A 19,573-nucleotide genomic window follows, 5' to 3' on the forward strand; every position below is an offset into this window, starting at 1 on the left:
GGAAGGATATGAATATAAAACGGCAGTTCCAGTACCTAAACTTTCCTGAAGGTGTCGCTGCCTCATGGCAGCAAGACTGGGCTTTGCGCTCTGAGGTGGTGGCTCAGGCCTCAGGCAGTCGGGAGCCCCGCTTGAGCCTTTGTCGCAGCGTTGAGCATCCTCATCCGGGTCAGTTTTCAGACCAGTAAGAGGTACGATCCTCTCTACCAGTCTGTCCGCCTGCTGCTTGGAGGATGCCTCATGACCGTTCGTGTGACGATTGTCTGCCGGGGCCTCCGAGATGCCGGATGACCTTTCGGGGGCTTCCTCCATTGCTTTGGTGTCACAGGTGCTGCTGGCATCTGATTCGTCAATATCCGCTCCGATGCAGCTGTACACCATACTGACCAAATCTGTGGACTAACCATGGACAAGAAACCGCAAAAGATAACAAGAGATAACAAATTATGAATACTTTGTGACTGTACTTATTCATCCATCCATCACATCATGTTTCTGTACATATTTTTTTGGAAGTGTGTGTGGTGTTACTGCTGACATCATTTTTAAGGACAGGCCTACAGTATTCCATGCGTGTCAATGCCCAAGCAATGGTCCCCTTTAATGAAAAATCATCCCATCTCATATGCCTGTATTTTTTATTACTAGAGGATTTTGAAAAAGGGCATCTAGCATTTCCAAACCAAATTATTTTGCAAACCAGATATAATAAGATTAAACGTGAAAAAAAAGTGGCATAGGAGCTTTCATGTCTTTAATAGAAATTCTTTTGTGCACTGACTGATACCTTTGAGTGGTGAAATCCCTCTGATGCTTGGAACCTGTCTGTCAGGCCATGACTTATACTATGAGATGTGACTACAAACACGTGAGGAAACACACTACAAGAGTTGAACTGGGGTTATATCACTGGCATAGCCACACCAAAAAAATGGCATTCACACCCATGTGTATTTTTTCTTTTTTTCCAGTCAAACAAGTCTGCATGAAAATAATTGGATTTTTTTTTTTTTTTAAAGAAATAATTCATAAAAGACATTGCAGTTTGATTATTTTGTGTGTCATTCCATGGTACGAAATGAACAAAAAATCAAAAATCGTCTTTCTGCATTGGCATAGTTATATTTGTTTTTTTGCATTAATAAAATTTTTTTGCAAACGTAATTTTGACGTATTACTACACTTATAATAAGCAATTATGCCAATGTTGGGTTTAGAGAGACGTTGCTGCACTCATAAATCAAACCTGTTTATCACTTGACAAGAAAAAAAATTATAGAGGAGAAACACAAAAAAAATGGAACTTGCATTCGAATAAGCTTCTGACTCTAATATGTTACTACATGGTGTTCCACTAAATACTTTTTGTAAATTATTTCATGACACACAGGCATATGATGTGATATCTTGGACAGACTTACTCAGTGCTTGGCAAAAATGGGAGCATGTCATTTGTCAGCCAAGTTCCAAAGAGACAACCAAATATAAATCTTTTCTACGGTTTTCCTTATCTGTTCATTAATCGTGCCGACGTGAACCACTTCTCGAAGCAGCGAGGCTTCAAACGCCATCAATAACACATTTTGCCAATGAATCACGATCTAATACGAGCTCAAGAAATTCCATCCCGGATTTCTTGAAACATACCATGAAACCTTGGCACTTTTCGGCCCATCATTAGCATTATGAATCTCCTTTATGGGACAGCATTAGATTGTATCGGTATATATTGTCAAGAATCCAGTGGAAATAGCTATGTACTGTATATTAAAAAAAAAAGGAAAAATCTGAACATTTTACCTGTGATACACTTTTATTGTGGGGGTGAAGTATGTGAAAGTATACGTGACTTAACAATTTAGAGCAGCAAAACAATGGAAACTTTGAGACTGTACCTGTCTCTGGATGAGGCAGGAGGGGCTGGTGGGCCTCAAACCTTGCACAGGGACACCCTGTCCGACCCGAGGTGAGGGCATGGTCCCGTTTGGTCCGTGCGCAGAATTATCTGCTCTCACCGTATCCTTTGGGTGCTGAATCATCGAGTACACGTTCTCTGAAGTGCTGCTGGAACAGACGGGAAGAATAGTTCGACTAAATGAAGTACTTTAATGGGTGTAAAGGACAGCGCCTAACTGGCCAGCAGACGCAAGGTGACCGTGTCTAAATTTATAGTATTTATATTGCAACCTACGGTGTTTTTGCTCCACAGGAGATTTACCTTTTTTCACATGACTGTATTTATTCATTGAGCATGGACACATTTACTTTCAGCCTGATGAAATCCACCTCCCCTCCGACTTGTCTACTTGCTAATGCTGCCCGTTTCAAGGATTAAACATATCATAAATCTATATTCATAACATCCATTTCGACCACTACCACGATGCTCGTAGCACTATAAAATCGAACATTTAGTGGTGATTTTTTTTTTTTTTCTCATGACGATATTTTTGAAAGCACCAAATAACTTGCGTGATTGTGCTATGCAATGAGTATTTATGCATTCGGTTAAGCTTTGTGTTGCACTTACTCTAACTCCTGGTTTGATATGGTGGAGTTGCGGTTCTTGCGGAAACCAGAGAAAATGGACAACATGCTGCGTCTTTTTTTCCTCCTCAGTGACTGGGCCTGATGGATGGATGACAACTGACTGAAGTGGAGAGAAAAACAAGCTAATTTTAGAATGTATTTACTCTCAAAGTGAAACGTAAAAGACACAGATCTATCAATAGTGCCATATACTACTGAACAATTTCCGTCTTAATTGTGGGTGGGCCTAACAAATGGGGACATTTATTCTGCCGCGATCATTTTTGCACGACTAACATTAACACATGGACATGCAGTCTTGAAGTTGTTGCCAGTAGGCTATCCATGAATGATCTGCACATCTGAGTCACAAATGAGGACATACTAGCCTTTTCTATTCTTTGTTTAAACGGTAAGCGAAGGAAAGCCTTGCGCTAACGTCCATCAGAGAATGAATAGATTTTTTTTACGATTAAAGAATGGTTAAATTATTTTTGCAGTTCTTTATATACAATACTGAAATTACATTTCAAACCTTCCTTGTTGATACCAGTTTTATGTTGATAACTTGGAATAGTGATAAATGATTTCCAAGTCTTTTCCTATTTTAATGGAATTATTTTCGGAAACTTTGATCCAGGATTAAAATGAAATGATGTCAATGGTAGTAAAACCCTGCGTTTTCTTTATAAACTGACAGCACATAGCAGAAAAAGACATTTGAAAATAAATACAAAATGAGACTATTTTCTATATATGGACTGTGCCCCTTTGCATCATAACCTTCTCCTACAAAAGAATAATAACCTGCTTAAGCAGTTGATCTGATGCAATTGCCACAGTGGATAAATGACTCTTTTAGTACAAGTCAGTGTGCCTTTAAATGAGTTTCAAGCTGTGATTTACTAGTTTCAAATATTGCTGTTTAAATCAAGGAGAGACTGAAAGCATAACAGCAAAACGTAAATTAAGAAAAACTACCTGTATTTGAAGAACCTTATTCGGTTTTAATTTCTGCTGCGCATATAGGAACAAAAAGTTGTGACCTGAGTGTGGGGACGAAAAAGAATTGAGGCCATCTAACGAATAGGCAATTTGACCAAATTACTGTCATTTGCAGTTGTGCAGATAAGATAATAACTGCGATTTTTGCTTTATTACTTTGTGCTGTAATCTGGTGCCACTGGGGTATTTTGAATGAGTTCATGCACAAACACACATGTTTATACAACTATATTTGTGAGGACATCTATTGACGTAATGCATTTCCTAGCCCCTAATCTCACCCATCAGAAATGATTGCCTAACCCAAGCCTAATTCAAAGCTATACTCTAAAAGGAAGTCTTGACCCCCAAAAAGAGGTCTGAACAAATGAGGACCGGCTTAAATGTCTTCACTTCTACAAAATATCCTCACTATTTTGGTAGAAAACTCAAAACGGTTCTCACAAGTATAGCAGAACAGGAACACAGACAAACACACAAACGTACGCGCACTCGCAAAAAAGAAACATGCCACCTGTCAGGAAGAACTCTCTTGCTGTAGAAGTCTGGCAATCCATCCTCCAGAGTATTGACTCCTCCATTTTCAAAGTAATGCTACAAGCAAAAGAAAAAATAACAATGTATCAAATAAACAATCAACCATGACAGATAAAAGGCCTCCACTACCATAAAAAACTGAAATAATGCAAAATAAACAAAACAAAATCATAGCAAACCAAGTTGAATCTGCTTTTCAAAACAAACGTGAATCAGGAAGCGATTTGGAACAAACTAGAGTTGATATGTTAGAAGCTGCCTCTTGGGCTCCAGAAGACAACTGCGCATGAGCACTATTTCTTTTTCAAAGACACAGGCAACAGCTTCTGAATTCAAAAGAAGCTTATTCTTGTAAAGTGCATCTGCATCCAGAATTAAATTAATGCAAATTTGTCACGAAGCGCGCAATTGTCTGAACAACATTTACTCACCTGAAGGATCTGTGGAAAGAGATACTGTATATAGATCACACCTAGCTCTGCTTGAAACTGCTCAGTGGATTAAAATCATCTCAACATCATTCAACACCCACACAGTATATCAATAATGATGATGATGATCCCCCAACAGAATTTCTCAGGGAGCTCAAGGCAAAGCTGTCTCCACCTCAATGATGCTAAAATCAGGTTTTGAAGGTATTTGTCGTCATTTGCCTAGAACTCACAGATTCTGGGGGAAGGTGAACTGCTCTGTGTCGCCGGGGAGGACGGGGCCTTACGTGGGTCACATGGCGCAAAGGCGAGCCGTTGGTTGGAAGAGTGGACAGGCACTCCCATGATGCTGAGTGGGAAAGATGGGAGGGTGGTGGGGCGGAGGGTGTGGGGGAGGAACTGGGCTCATCTCCGAGACCTACAACAAAGCCAAGTTGTACCAGTTGTCATGCTCTTAATTAATACTGCATTTTTTTTGTTCTTTGCATTGATTTACATTCAGTATCCTGCCACTTAAGTTCTTATACATGAACTATTATTTCATTAAATAACTTGCATCATTACTATCCGGTCATCCATTTTCTATAGTCGCTTATCCGCACAAGGATTGCAGGCTTGCTGGTGCCTAGCATAGCCATTTTTGGCCAGTAGGTGGAGGAGACCCTGGACTGGTTGTCAGCCAATCGCAGGGCTCACAGAGACAAAAAAAAACAATCACACCTAAGGGAAATTTGGCGTGTCCAATAAGCCTCCCACGCAAGCACAGGAGAACGTACAAACTCCACGAAGGAAGGCTAGGCTAAGCTGCAATTCAATCTGGGGCCTCTGAACTACCTGGCAGACATCCTATCCAGTTTTTTACCGTGTTGCTAGCATCTTTACTGATTTACTTTAATTATTTTCCAAACCAACGAGGAACCAAATAAAGCAATTGCTAAAAAGACTCACTTGGTCTGGTGGAGACAGGACGGATTCTTCTGGTTCTGGAGCTCCGCTTCTTTATAGCCATGGTATCCTTCAGGCAAAAAAAAAAAAAAAAAAAGACACCCTGCCATTAGTTTGCAGTGCAATTCATATATTTACTAAATGATAAAAGGTACATAAGTCAGCCATTTTTGTTCACAACACAATTACAATAGCATGTGTTTTAATTTTTGGGATACCTGAAGGGAGAATTAACAATTAAGTGTAGAATTAGAATTTATCAATATATCAATATCTCATTCATTTTCATTTTTGGAAACATAAGCCTAATTTTGTGAAAACACATCAGAATTAATTTTGACAAACAATTCATAATTTTAAAAACACATCTTTACACTTGCTACAGTCTAAAAATTTCAACACATGCTTAAAGGTTCCATAGCTATCACAGACATGGCAGCCAGGAGTGCCACCCCCCATGTAATATAATTTAATGATAGCTAGACCTATGATTATATTTAAAACATAATGTTGGTCGTTAAGAACACATTTATTTGCAAGTTTTTGACATTTGTAATCATTTATTACTTTTTAATGAAAAATTGTACAAATCTTGTACTTGCCCCTTTAAGGCTCCAGTAACAACCAATCATGGCTCACCAGTTTTCTGTAGCTGGTCATGTGATGTTTGCAAGTAGAACCGTGAATGGCTGTTACCTGAGCTTTGCACATGTGATGGCATTGTCAGTTGACAGCAAAGGTGTTTTCGAAGGTAATAACTACACGAAAACCAACTTAGTTATCAAATTAAGCATTTCAAAATATTAACTTTTTACTTCGCTTTTAAATTGTAGCTTGTGTGTGTGTTGAATTTTTGAAGATTAGGCAGGTATCACTAGGAGTGTTCTGGAAGGCAGACAATGGGTGAAAGATCCTATTTTAAACACTTCAACTGGTAAACAACCTTAGAATTCACACATTACCATATAATACATTTTTTGGGTCATTGCAATCAATCTATGTACACTTACTATTCCCAGGCTGACGCCGACATCATCATCAGCAAATTCCAGAGACTCCACAACTCTGGACTGCCTGATTGTAAGTCTTCCTGTCCCCACATCATCCCGACGCTTTGCCTGGGACACCTGCCGTAGCTGATGTAACACATGCAAACATTCACCTCATCACGGACTGTATTTTCATTACACTCTAAGTGGACTTTTCGGGGACATAAATATATCTTGCCACAAGGGTAATGATAAAAATTGTTGCTGAGCTGACCTAAGAGAAAAGCAATTTCTTGACAATCAAAGGGGTGATTCATGAGAGAGGATAGATTGCAGCAGGAGAGCGATGAGAATGAGATCAGAGGCAAGCGGAGTGAACAGAATGCAAAAAAAGAACATGGAAAATGTTGTTTTTTACTACACGTCCCACTCACGCTGACCCGTTTCAAACTAGGTGGTAGGGAGGTAAGAACTCACTGATTATTTTTGCTGCATCTTGGTTATAAAAGTATTTGTTTTATACTGTGAATGTAACACTTTACACTGTAAAGTTTATAGTGTAAAACGATCCTTGTACTATTGTGCAGCTAAATTTAGTCATCCAAATTTAGAATTCTTCCCAGCATTCCAGTGAAGACGTGTTCTGGCCAGATGTACTGTATTTGCCTGCGCTTGAATGGGGGTTCACTTTGCATCCAACGATTTTCTTAAACCTACAAATAAACAACTAAAACAAAACACCTCTATTGTTGTGATAGAGGACAGTTTGGGGTTAAGTCAGGAGGACTTTCAATACAGGGTAGGTCAAATTTTAACTGAGGACATCTGTTTGTAAATATGAGTCTCTCACTTTATTCATTTGATCTGATGTTAAAGCATGACTATCACAGTGTTTAAAATTCTTGTTAACACAATGTGTTTCTGCCTATGGTGTTTGCAGTAAATTTCGTTCTTGTTTGCTACCATGGCAAGTTGACACGCTTCATCTATTAACAACAAAAAGACTACAAAATATGTGCAAGCTTTAAAACAGGAAAGCAAGGCCATCCATTTCTTTTAAAAACAACATTTTCTACTGCAGCTCTGTAGGGCAATCAATAGAAGTGTGTTATTGCCTGGACTCAAGAATAATTCTTACGCTCACATTGCTTCTTAAGTGTATTCGGTGCAATTCTGTGAAGATTGATTGCACTATTTGCTCTTTCTGTGTGCAAATGTTCTGAATAATTCTGCAAGTTTAAAGTATAGTGACAAAATGCAGCATTCGACAATGCTTCAGTTGTATTGTGCAAGTGATTTTACTGTGAAGTTCTTTTCACACCAAAACCAAAATAAACTCATTGGCATGAGCAGAAAATTTATATCAATGTAATTTTATGCCTTAATTTTGTTGATCATTAAGTAGTTAGCTAACCTGAGATAAAGGTTCATATTCACACAATTTTTGTTGGGATAATTACAATACATTTTATAAACTAAAGTAACTCGGTCCCAACTTGCAATCCTTTGAAACAAAATTTTGTACAAATGGAAAAATAAGGACGTAACATGAAAGAAAATGAATTTTTGAAATAACAATTTTGAAGGTCTATTGATTGTTGGTGAAGTAATTATTTTAATAACTTGAACCTGAATTGACTGCGTCCATAAATTGCACTCACAAACTGATTGTGCCAAATTATTATCAAATGACAACATACCATGATCCAAGTTGCTAGAGCTCTACAAAGAAGTCATGCAGAACAGGATTTACCAGTACCAGTGTTTTATGGGTCGTGTAGAGTTCTTGTAGAATTTGATCCACAATGGAGTTGGTTAAATAGGACACAACCGACAATTTCACCTCCCTGAGACACAAAAAAGGAGTGAAATGGTGCTAGTATAGCAGATTCTTTTAAGCCACAGTTCACCACGACTTGTCCTTACTCAAGGGCCGTGTTAATATCCTCGGACGCTCTGTCCATGAGGGCGTTGCGGATAGATGAACGAGGGATCGAAACCCCCTCAGAGATGGACGAAAGAGGTGGGCTGAGTCTCTCAGCAGCCGAGCAGGACATGGGACATAACTCGCGGCACAGAGACACCATTGAGTCCACGACCACCTATGAACATGGTAGTAGTTAGGTAGTATTTTTTTTTTTTAATGCAACTATTGAAGTATATTTAATGACGCAACTGGTAATCTACAATTCTTATGGCTACAAAGGCACACCCATCTTACCTGCAGCTCTTTGTCAGCAGCCCTTGCTAGCTCCCCGGCCAGAGTATCAAGCCGTTGTCTGACTGGGCCATCCACAGACAACACATGAGCCAGCTCACATAGGGAAGGATACAGCTGATGGGCACAAACCACCAGAGAGAGGAAGTGAGATTCAACAATGGTAAAAAACTAAATAACTTTGAGGGCACAAGCACAATTTAAAATCCAATACGTCTCATTCGGATACATAGGTTATACGTCATTGTGTATTTTTGAGGGCAAGTCAAAAGACGTTGTGTCCACCTGCTAGTACAACCACAGTATCCATCGCCAGGGTTAGCATACGTGTCGCGATATTAGCAAGAAAGCAGGTTACACAATAGAGCAAATACTGGAATACTGAAGGCGAGCAAGTTTTTTTTTTTTTTTTTTTTTTTCAATTTGAAGCAGAAGGCATTTTTGACACACGGGTGCCGACAGAAACTTCTAAACATCTCCTTAAAGTACAGAGCAACATGGTTTTGCACAACGTAAGCAGCATTCACACTGAGCTGGTCCTAAATGGTACTAGGCCTCAGCACTGCATGATTAAACAATCTATTACTGTGGCTTTCATAACTTTGTTGTTTATTTCATGTTTTCCAAGGTGATTGTTATTAATGATTGGTGGAAAGAACAGGAGCGCTGATTGGGACTTTTTAAATGTTTTTGACCTTGGGGGCCAAGTTTTCCTGTACAAAATGTCTTGGGGCTCCTTCAGGAATTATGATTTGTCTTGGCTTATTATTAGCTTATGTCAGCAACTTGGTTTTGTCATGAGCCATTTTTTTTTCCTTTCTCTGGGCGAAATTACATTTTCATCAAGCAAACCTGCTGTAACAATAAAGCTCCCAGTTTGGTTTGATAGCGGTACTGATGTACCGCTATGCCATTTGTTTCATTTGTTGCGAAACACGCTGGGGTAGCCTGGCAGAGACCGGAGCCACTAAGTGCATTGAAAGTGTTCATAATCAACATGTACTTCAAATCATATGATTTATTCCGAAGAAGAATGTACATGCCTGCCTTTTGTTTTCATAGCTTGTTGGAATAAAGTCTCTTGTGGCAGTCAGCCAATCATCATTGTCGTTCTGACAGACTGACATGTCACATCGTCACATGGGACTTTCAGTCAATTGGGTGCCTGTATTGTGAATACAAGCACCCAATTGGCCGTATGACAGAAACCCAAAATGGAAGAGTTTTAAAGTGAACTGTTTGAAGCGAAATGGCTCACTGTTTTGCAATAAAACAAGACCAAGACCATTTCCCACCGTGACTATAGTGGCACTCCAAATGACCTTTTTTTTTCTCCCATTAATGTCATCTGGCATCACTACACTCCACAGGTGGAAACTTGAGTTTATATTAGGGCCAACTAATCAGTGGGCCTACGGTTAAAAATCAATGCTGTCGATCACACGACAACCTGGTTTGGCCGTATTTATTTGTGCATTACCAATCATGCCACAACAAGGCCCGCGACTTCCAACTGTGCTGGAGCCAAGGAAGTTTATTACACTTCAAGCAGTCATCGGAATGCTCAATCTAGTTAAACGGTTTGGGTTTTAGGTGTCAAACGGCGCCAGCACGATGCAGATTGCCGAGTGTAAGTGCAAGTCCTGGGGCTATCAAACACATTGAATAGGCATGAACCAAGGGAAAAAAGGGCTGAATGATGTTCTTCTTCTACTTACAGCTTTGGAGTTTCTGGCTTCTTTAAGGATTTGCCTGGCTGTTTGGACCTCCTCGGCTTCCTCGCAGCCTTTCAGGATGCCAACCTGGTGTTGCACCCGCACGCACAAACGTTCCATCACCTATTCACAAACAAGCCACACACACACACACACACACACACACACATTAATAAACACATGGATTAGATGTCCATTCTCTGAAACCCAGACTTGCAGTTAGAACACGAACATAAATCCAAACGAATAAAGAACAAACCTGTTCGGCTGTACTGGTGACGAGGCCCTGGTGCAACCTTAGAGCTTGCTTTTGAGAGAAACGCTGTGTCTGGTTGTTTCTAAGCAAAGCGCGCTGGATCTGTCATAACACACATACACACACACACACACACACACACACGCATACATATAAAGAGGATAGAAGATGTTTACAGAGCATAGCTCTTTAGTGAAAAAGGCAATTTGCATGGTAATAAGGAGACTGAAGAGAACTTTGATCCCTGCAAATGAGCCGGATGGGTTTTCTCAGGTGGATATGCTTGCTCTCTAATGAAATTATGTAATAGCAGATAGCATTAAGTGTTAACCGACAAGGGGGTGTCAGCCAAATGATAACCCTAAACTCAAGCTAAATATTGGCAGAATATACAGTACTGCATATTTTGAGTCTTTTGAAAGAAACAATTGTGTCCAAGATTATTCAAACATTGTGTGAACAATATTGTGGAATGAGAGACAACGGAAAACTAATCACTGCAAAAACAAACAAACAAAAAAATTAACAGCAACAGCAACATGGATTACTTGGTTCAGCAAAGGTATATTGTGCCTACAGTTAATTGAAAAATTGCAAATTGAAGTTAGTCGGAATTCCCACTGGAATGCTGCAATAATGAATGCTGTTTAATTATCCTGCTGTGCTGTCATTAACAAAAGAGACTAGACAAAAAAAAAAAGTGAGAGACCACAATTTTTTTCCACAATTTATCAAATCATTTATTTTGCTTTGGGCCAGGGGTGCCTTTTTGACACACAGATCTACTTTTCCAACAACCAACCTTCAGCGGTCTACAGAGGGGAGGTGTTTATTTTATTTTATTTTTTCTACGAGACATGCGGGACAATACGCTGCTTAGCAAGCCACTGTATCTGAGTCAAATCCGATCGTGAGGAAGTCAGCCAACCCTTGAAAACAAGCTGTACTCAAGGGACAAGTAACGTATGACACAAATGGGCTTATGCATCCTCTCGGAAGCATAGTCACGACAACGCTCAACCAACTTGATAATCATTGGTTCCCAGAGTGAGCAGGCTCCGATGTGAACAACACAGTGTTGTTCTCAAATCACGTTCACACTGTGTTTTTCTGAAAAGTCAGTCAAATGGTCAGTTTAGGGCGCTAAAAAAAACAAACAAAAAAACCCCCCCAAATCAAACGATAACTGATCTTTATCGATTATTTTTTGGTGCAATGTCATGCGGGCAGCCAAAATAGCGAGGCGGTCGAACGCGGGCGACGCATTGACCCACCCCTGCTTTAGGCAAATTGTTAAGAAAAGTGTCGGCCACCATGTTCCCATTCACAGACACCAGTCCCAGTCCACTCACGAAGCGCACCAGAGTTTTAATCACCGTTGCTTGAGAATCCCCTCAATTCCTGACACGTGCATTTTTTTCTAACTGCATGTTCACCTTCCTCTTTTCACTTTGTTAAATAAAGTACTTTGCTCAGTGAATATTCAACTTGGTTTGCAATTTCCTTTTGAGACCTTTTCTCCTTTTGGAGACTGTCAATATTAGTGCTCTGCACAGCCCTAAAATCAGCAGGTTTCTTTTGAAGCCTACGACGCCATTTCAAGGCTGAAGGTTTTGCATTAATTACTGTAGCTGAGACAAAACATGCATGGTAGGTGAACTGAACACTGTAAATTGTCCTTAGGCATGTTGTGGATATGAATGTTTGTCTTTGAGCTTCGTATGATTTGCCGGCAACCAGCTCAGGATGTGCCTCGCCGACTGTAGACAGCTGGGATAGGCTCCAGCCAGCCCTCGAGCCCTTGTTTGGATAAGCAGTTACTGCAAGCTAATGGATGGATACTGCAGTTGACAAGCTTGGGACAGAGCGAGCATACAATGTTGAACTTTGTCATGAGATTCAAACACTGGATTTATTTTTTGTTTTGTTTTGTGTGTTGTGCTGACAAAACCACCTAAATTGAAACAAAGAAAAGCTTGAAATATTTCACTGAGTGTGTGATGAACTAATGCAGCACACAGGTTTTGACTTTTGAATCCTCAATTAGCATAGTTTTAGCCACCAACCAGGTGATTTGATTGAAATTAGTCAGAAAACAAGTTGAAAGGTACTGTATGTATGGTCACAATACAGAAAGAAAGGTTGATCTTAATTACAAAAGCAAAAAAAATAAAAATGAAGTCATTAATGAGGCACAGGCACTTCGATCCCAAAAGGCAATGTGATTATTCACTGGGTGCATGCCTCTGCTTTGAACATTTCAAACATTTTTTTCTTACCTTGGTCAGAGCTTGGTCGGTCTTCTCTGGGGCACTGCGGTACGCCTGTGTGGCATCACTGAGGGGGAGGGGCATGTATTGCAGTGTAAAGTTGCTAAAAGTAGAGGTATAGGAGACAAAAATTGTGTTAATACTTAACCACGGAATAGTGGTTCTTAAATGGAGTATGAGTTTCTCTTGAGGTACATGAAAGCACTTCAGAGTTTCTGTAGGTGTCAGGAAATCTAATTTAATGGCGTGACAGGAATTTTATTTTTAAATCAAGAGCAAATTAATTGGAATGTGAGACATCGCTAAATTGTGTTAAAATAACTTACAATGACTTTAGTTTAATTTTATCCTGGTATTTAATGCCATTAGAGATGCAAAACTCTGGTAGACAAGACAGAAATAAAACAGATGCTGTTGCATGATCAATCTTATAGAGTCACTTTTTCTTAATCTAATGATGCTTTGTACTGGTTGAGGGGTACTTTGCTTGAAAAAAAAATACTTTACAGGGGTTATATCATTTAAAAAAAAAGATTAAAAATAACTGCCAATGAATACCATAACTTAATTTCTTTTAAAGAAAAGATATCATGATGAAAAACATACCTATTATTATGCAGCTTAACTAGTCATTGGCTATGGAAGAATAGAATGAAGGTTTTGCAGAGGTCATTTTAATCTCCTGACCTCATATTCATTGAGCCACTCTGTAGGCTTTCCAGTCTACAGATCATATAAGAATTTACAGGACCGAGAGCCTTTCTGCTGAGAACAACGGGCAGTTTTACCATCAGAGAAAAAAAAAAAACACCCTCATTCAACTGGAGTATGTAAACGTTTGATCTGTTGAAGCTTGATCATCTCTTATCCGGGATAAATATAAATACTGTGCTCAAATGGTTTAACCAACAGCTGAGCTTTTTATTTGGAAAGAAGAAGTTATAGCACACGCCAGCACGGCCGGGAAAGAGAGAAATGCTCTGCCCTCTGGGAATTGCAGAACCCTACGCTGTGGGCGGCATTTAATTTGGCAAATACTTAGTACATTACTAATCATCCTGTAGCTTGCTTTTTTTGGTATAAAAATATTGAGCCTACATATACTTGAATGCACCCACACACCTTTGTCTGAACAAAACATCAAACCACATAAATCTTTTATGTCTCTGCACTGATGAAATATTGTGTGAGGGTAAACACTGAGGTATAAAGATGACTCTGCCTTCTACACGTGTGACTCATTCGCTTTATGAATTTATGCTCCATGCAGAATATGCTTGGTGTGAGTGTTATTGTGTTCATCTTACTGCTCCAATGCTCTTGCCACATCTTGGAAGCCTGTCGCTGTGGTGTTGTTGCGATCCCATGTAACACTTCTGCGAAGGATCAAAGCAATACAAAAAAAAAAAAAAAAAGACAAAGAGAGCCACAAAGAGGAGGAAGATGAGAATTACAGGGCACATACTCGATCGAACTTGCCGTCACAGTAAGAGTGTTGCTGCATCAGTACATTACAGAGAGATCAACATACAGTAGAATTGCACAACTTTTCTCTGCTTCATGCATATTCCAATGAACTCTATGCCAGCATAAGTCATGCATAAACAACTGCTATGCCTCTAATGAGCTTCTGTTACCGAATCTTCCACCTACACTTGCACTTTCTCCACCTGATTTTTAATAAACCTGTCATTTTCAACTCCACTTTTCTGTCTCCATCCTCTGGCTACACCCTTGGAATTTAATCAGGTAAAAACAATCTGGCTCCATAATTAGTCTGTTTACTTAGATGACCTGAACGCTACCTGTCAATCACTCATCCCACTTCAGATTCCATTTGCGCCAGCTGCAACACCAATACTGTATAACTTGGAGGTGGAGAGTCATCAATCTTCGACGCAGTTACGACCTCAATTGAACCAGAGCCAAAATACAGAAATACAGTCCCCCAAACTGTGCTATGTAGTCAGTCATAGATACAGTATATATTTACATGGAAAATACTCCTTGTTTAATGTGTTGTTTAGTTGTTTAATGACATAGCCTGTATTATCGCATAATCTCCTTGGTCCCTATAGGTATTTCGAACTATAATCATTCCTGCCATACAATGAGAGTTCACTGTCCACTTTCATTCTGTCCCATTTGGTACTCATTATATCTCGTGTTAGATTAGGCCTCTTTGACACATAAATAGGTGACTTGAGCTAGGCTGTAGTGCTGCAGTGACCTTGCGCCGCATCTTTCTCCCTGGCTGCACTTTGTCACACATGATCTAGTATAAACCGGTTAAGTCCGTAATGTCACACACAGTCACATAAGTTAGGCGGTCACCCTGTTTATCAGTAGGCAACCAAGGAAGATTAAGAGCAGGAGCTATTTTGCGCAAGATCAGACCTTCTTCCGCATCAAGCATAATAAGGCTCTACAGCTGCCATCTTTCTGCTATACAGTAAATAGTTCAACGAAAATTAGTAATTAGTGTTAGCATAGTGAGCATTAAATATAAATAGAACCAAACAGAGGCTCACTGTCAACATAACACTTCCCCATAGCCTTTGCCTGGGTAGCATTCTTTTGATCCCCACCAAGGTTAAGTCAAGGTCGCTACAGGGTCACCAGAAGTCACCACAAGGTTGCTATAGGCTGCCAGAACTCTTGTCTGTTGCAAAAATAAGAATTGAACTTGTCAGAAAACCTTATGATGACCTATGGAAACCTTGTAGTGATCTCTGGCGACCTTGGACAAACCCTAGAGGAGTTTACAAGAGCCGGTACTTTCGCGTACACTCGCCAGTGTTTGCCCCTCAGTGGGATACTAGCTTGATTTTCAAACTGGTCTACCGTTATTTGTCTCAAATATGAGCTCATTTGGAATTTGATGCCGGCAACACATTCCAAAATAGCTGGGGCAGTTATCAAAAAGACTGAAAAAGTTGAGGAATGCTAATCGAACACCTGCTTGGATCATCCCACACGTGAACAGTAATTGGGAACAGCCGGATGCTGTGATTAGGGATAAAATTGGCTTCCCTGAATTGCTCAGTCATTCAGAAACAAAAACAGGGTGAGGTTCACCTCTTTGTGAACAAATGTGTGAAAAAATAGTCGAACAGATTAAAGAAATATTTTGCTCAATGTGCACTTGCAAGAAATGTAAGTATTTCGTCATCTATGGTCCATAATATCATCAAAAGGTTCGAAGATTTCGGAGCAATTATTGCATGTAAGAGGCAAGGCTGAAAACCAACAATGAATGCCCATGACCTTCGATCCCTCTGGCGGCACTGCATCAAAAGATGACATCAATGTGTAAAGGATATCATCACATTGGCTCAGGAAGCCTTCAGAAAACCACTGTCAGTAAACGCAGCTGGGTGCAACATCCTTCAATGCAATTCAAAATTCTACATTGCAAAGCAAGAGGCACATTATGAAGCCTCGAAGGACTGTTGCACAGCTGAAGCTGTGCATCAAACAAGAATGGGAAAGCTACGAAGCTTCAAAAATCTGCGTCCTCAGTTTCCAAATGTTTATTGAATGCTGTCGTTAATAGAAAAAGTGATGGAACACAGTGGTAAATGTAACCGTCCCAGCCTTTTTTTTTTTTTTTTTGACTAGGTCGCAGCTGTGTTATTCTAAGTTGATGATTATTTGCTAAACACTAACATTTATCAATTTGAACATCAAACGTAATGGATTCAATTAAATATATGTTGAACCTGTTTGCAAGTGCATTGCATTATTATTATTTTTTTTTTTAAACAACCGATCTTCGCTGTAATGGGGTTTGTACAAAAAATATCAGAAAAAACGGCAGATGTATCCCCTATAGCCCATGAAAACTAAAATTTCTTCAGCACAACAAAGGCAGACATGGCCATGCAGCTGAACAAAACAGTTGGGGAGAAAAAAAAAAAAAAGCGCACGAGGATCCCAAGCATGCATCAAAGCTCTCTCACTCTTTGAGATTGCCTGACTGCCGAATCACAACTTATCTCCAGCGTTGTTCACGCTGCCACTCCTCTGCCACTAAGGGCCTTCAGCTCATCTCCTCAAACACTTTCAAACATAATAATGTTCTATTTGACCCTATTCTTTCTACTGCCCTCTAAAACTTGCATAATTCTTCTCATGTGTACTCCAAGGATCCTATTATGCATTGAAATTCCGCTACTTCTCCCTTAAACTATTTGGGCTCTCTGGGGTAGTATCAGTTTGCTATGCAGTTGCAGAGGTCATGTATTTGTCACCGCTCTCAAAATAGTCACGCAGTTATCAATTGCCTTTGTGATCAGCGGTCCTGTATTAGTAACTTTGTAATGGCCACAAAAGCAGGCATTCAAACCCACAACCTCTTTGTTATCAGGGACAGGTTGTCAGAACATCAAGCACTCAAACTGCCTTGTTAGTGTCGGAGTCTACTTTCCGAGTCTAGTTTTCGGAGTCAGACTAGTTTTCAGTCACGTTTTACAGATCTAGTTTTCATTGCTCACTGTTGTTATGTCGGATGTTTGAATATAAAAAGTTTTCTACTTTTTCATTTGTGTGTCCTGCCTGAGTCCAAATCCCTTTCCTCGTGAAAATCTCACCTGAGTGTTGTATTAATTTGCAGGGCTTTGCTAAGCATCTTTGCTCCTGAATCCTCCAGGCCATTGCCACTCAGGTCCACCTTACGCAGACATGTATTAGAACCTAGAGCATTGACCAACATGGTGCCTCGCTGGCGTAGTCTTGAGTCAGCCAAAGAGAGAGACTGCAGGACCTGGAGAATGATGGCAAAAACAAGGTGTAAATAAAAACAAAAACAAAACAAAAACAAGGTGTAAATACAAAAAAAAATAAAAAGATTTTTTTTAAAGTGATTTTTTTAAATTTATATATCCATCCTGTAAAATCTTTTTCTGCAGCAAAACCATAAAAAAAAATAATAATAAGGAGCTTTTCTATAATGCACGCCACATGGAAGTGGGACAAGTCATGTCTTTGTAGCTTTGGTTACAGCATATTTCTTTTGCCAATCTGCTGCCAAAATTTAGTCAAAGATACATGGGCTTGGAGGCATATTTGTGTGCGCTCAACATCCCTGTAGTAAATATTTAAACAATATACTCATCACTCTGGATATGAGGAGCAAAGCAGGCACGCAGGAACGGGTGGTGGTAGTGTGTGTGTGTGTGGGGTGGTGGGGGCTGTTCAAATAAAATGAGACCAGATGAATCATCTGTTGTGCCCACAGACAACACAGCTGTCATGCATGGTTGCATCTTGTATACATGTGGCGGAGAGATTGTGTTTCACATCATACCGATGTGGGCACAACTGTATAAACTGTGACAAGTTCATCTTTGTGGCCATTTGAACGTGTGGTTAAAAATATGCCTTTCTGAAATAGCGCATATGAGTGTGGATTTGTCAGTGAAAGCACTGCAGATTTGCGTGCATGCGTGTGTGCAATGTTACATAATCCAACTCACACACTCTTCCTCTTGCACCAAATGAACCAGTTTCTGCAGTATTTCATCCAGCACCCTGAGGAGATAAAAAAGAGGAAAACATTAATCATCACTATCATCTTCACTATCTTCCCTGATGAGGTCCACACCTGCCCTTGATGTTGAAGTTCTTCCCCAACATTAGGTGTTTGAGAGAGGGGTGTTTTGAGAACGCTGGGATGACGGCCAACAAGTCAGAATCCAAGCCTGCAAAGACATTTAGGGTTTTTAAATATATCTATTTTTTTTGTTTAATCAATGTTTGGGAAGGAATAACATGCTCCCCCTGAACCTTTAAAGGTGCACATCCATTCATTTTAACTTAAAACATGTTTAATTGTTAAACTCGCAATATTCACATCTTTTTACGGTAAACTGCAGATACAGTATTGTTGACGTTATACTAAAAAGCCAATAGCCTAGGGAAAAACACCTGAAGTTACACACCAGTTACTAAGTACTTGAGTAATTTTTTTCACACAATACTTATTTAGTCTTACTCAAATATTTATTTGGATGAATAGTTTTTAATTTTACTTGAGTCCTTATATTGTAAAGCACTTGTACTTGAGTACAATGTTTGGCTTAGGATACGACTTGTTATGTGATAGGACTTTCCATTTGTGAGGTTGTGATGCCATTGATCTGCAAATTAAATTCGGAATTGTAGCAAAACCAGAAAGAAGCGCAAATGCCCTTGACTTGGAACATGTGTAGTATGCACTTCGGACAGTGTCTTACCATTATCCGAAATATCTAAAGTCCCAACGCAGGAAACCCTTGGAAAAAGCTCCTGAATAACGCCGGCACCTGCACACCTCAACTGTCAGGGAAAGACAGAAAGATGTACATCATCATAAGCTGGCTTCAATAAACAAGAACATGAATGAGTCTGGCCTTTACAGCATAGGCTGACAGAGCACAAACCTCACAGGCGCTGATGTCCAGCTGCAAATCGGTGATATGGGGGTTATTAGCAAGACCGAGGAAGAGAGCCCTGGAGGGAAACATAGACATTACAGAACAAGACAGGTACAGCAAGTGAGGATTTTTCCAAACTTACTTTTTTTCTCCATTTGTCATCCCATATACACTGCAAGATTTGCACTGTACTGTGCACAAATTAAAAATTCAAGGAGATCATAAGCCATGCAAATGCATAACATACAAGACAGGCTATAGT

The 19,573-nt window shown here is 39.7% G+C and overlaps 1 protein-coding gene across 5 annotated transcripts in view; it reads right to left on the reverse strand.

Annotated features, from left to right (window-relative positions):
* Positions 1–19,573, reverse strand: part of carmil3 (capping protein regulator and myosin 1 linker 3) — a 68,126-nt gene that overhangs the window by 4,415 nt on the left and 44,138 nt on the right. For 2 of the 5 annotated variants that reach the window (XM_088429937.1, XM_088429935.1), the window contains exons 17-35: positions 19,318–19,387; positions 19,132–19,213; positions 18,501–18,597; positions 18,373–18,427; positions 17,488–17,660; positions 14,203–14,271; positions 12,905–12,998; positions 10,629–10,727; positions 10,373–10,492; positions 8,658–8,771; positions 8,363–8,538; positions 8,190–8,283; positions 6,458–6,583; positions 5,451–5,517; positions 4,736–4,920; positions 4,049–4,128; positions 2,531–2,650; positions 1,896–2,064; positions 36–399 (exon numbers count right to left, since the gene is read on the reverse strand). In XM_088429937.1, the coding sequence (XP_088286063.1) occupies positions 36–399; positions 1,896–2,064; positions 2,531–2,650; positions 4,049–4,128; positions 4,736–4,920; positions 5,451–5,517; positions 6,458–6,583; positions 8,190–8,283; positions 8,363–8,538; positions 8,658–8,771; positions 10,373–10,492; positions 10,629–10,727; positions 12,905–12,998; positions 14,203–14,271; positions 17,488–17,660; positions 18,373–18,427; positions 18,501–18,597; positions 19,132–19,213; positions 19,318–19,387 (2,354 nt within the window). The remainder of the gene's footprint in view (positions 1–35; positions 400–1,895; positions 2,065–2,530; positions 2,651–4,048; positions 4,129–4,735; positions 4,921–5,450; positions 5,518–6,457; positions 6,584–8,189; positions 8,284–8,362; positions 8,539–8,657; positions 8,772–10,372; positions 10,493–10,628; positions 10,728–12,904; positions 12,999–14,202; positions 14,272–17,487; positions 17,661–18,372; positions 18,428–18,500; positions 18,598–19,131; positions 19,214–19,317; positions 19,388–19,573) is intronic. The other 3 variants (XM_088429934.1, XM_088429936.1, XM_088429933.1) reach the window with 3 other exon arrangements.

Source organism: Hippichthys cyanospilos, chromosome 12, assembly GCF_059441005.1.
Source record: "Hippichthys cyanospilos isolate Australia breed blue-spotted pipefish chromosome 12, RoL_Hcya_1.0, whole genome shotgun sequence".
NCBI classification, from domain to species: Eukaryota; Metazoa; Chordata; class Actinopteri; order Syngnathiformes; family Syngnathidae; genus Hippichthys; species Hippichthys cyanospilos.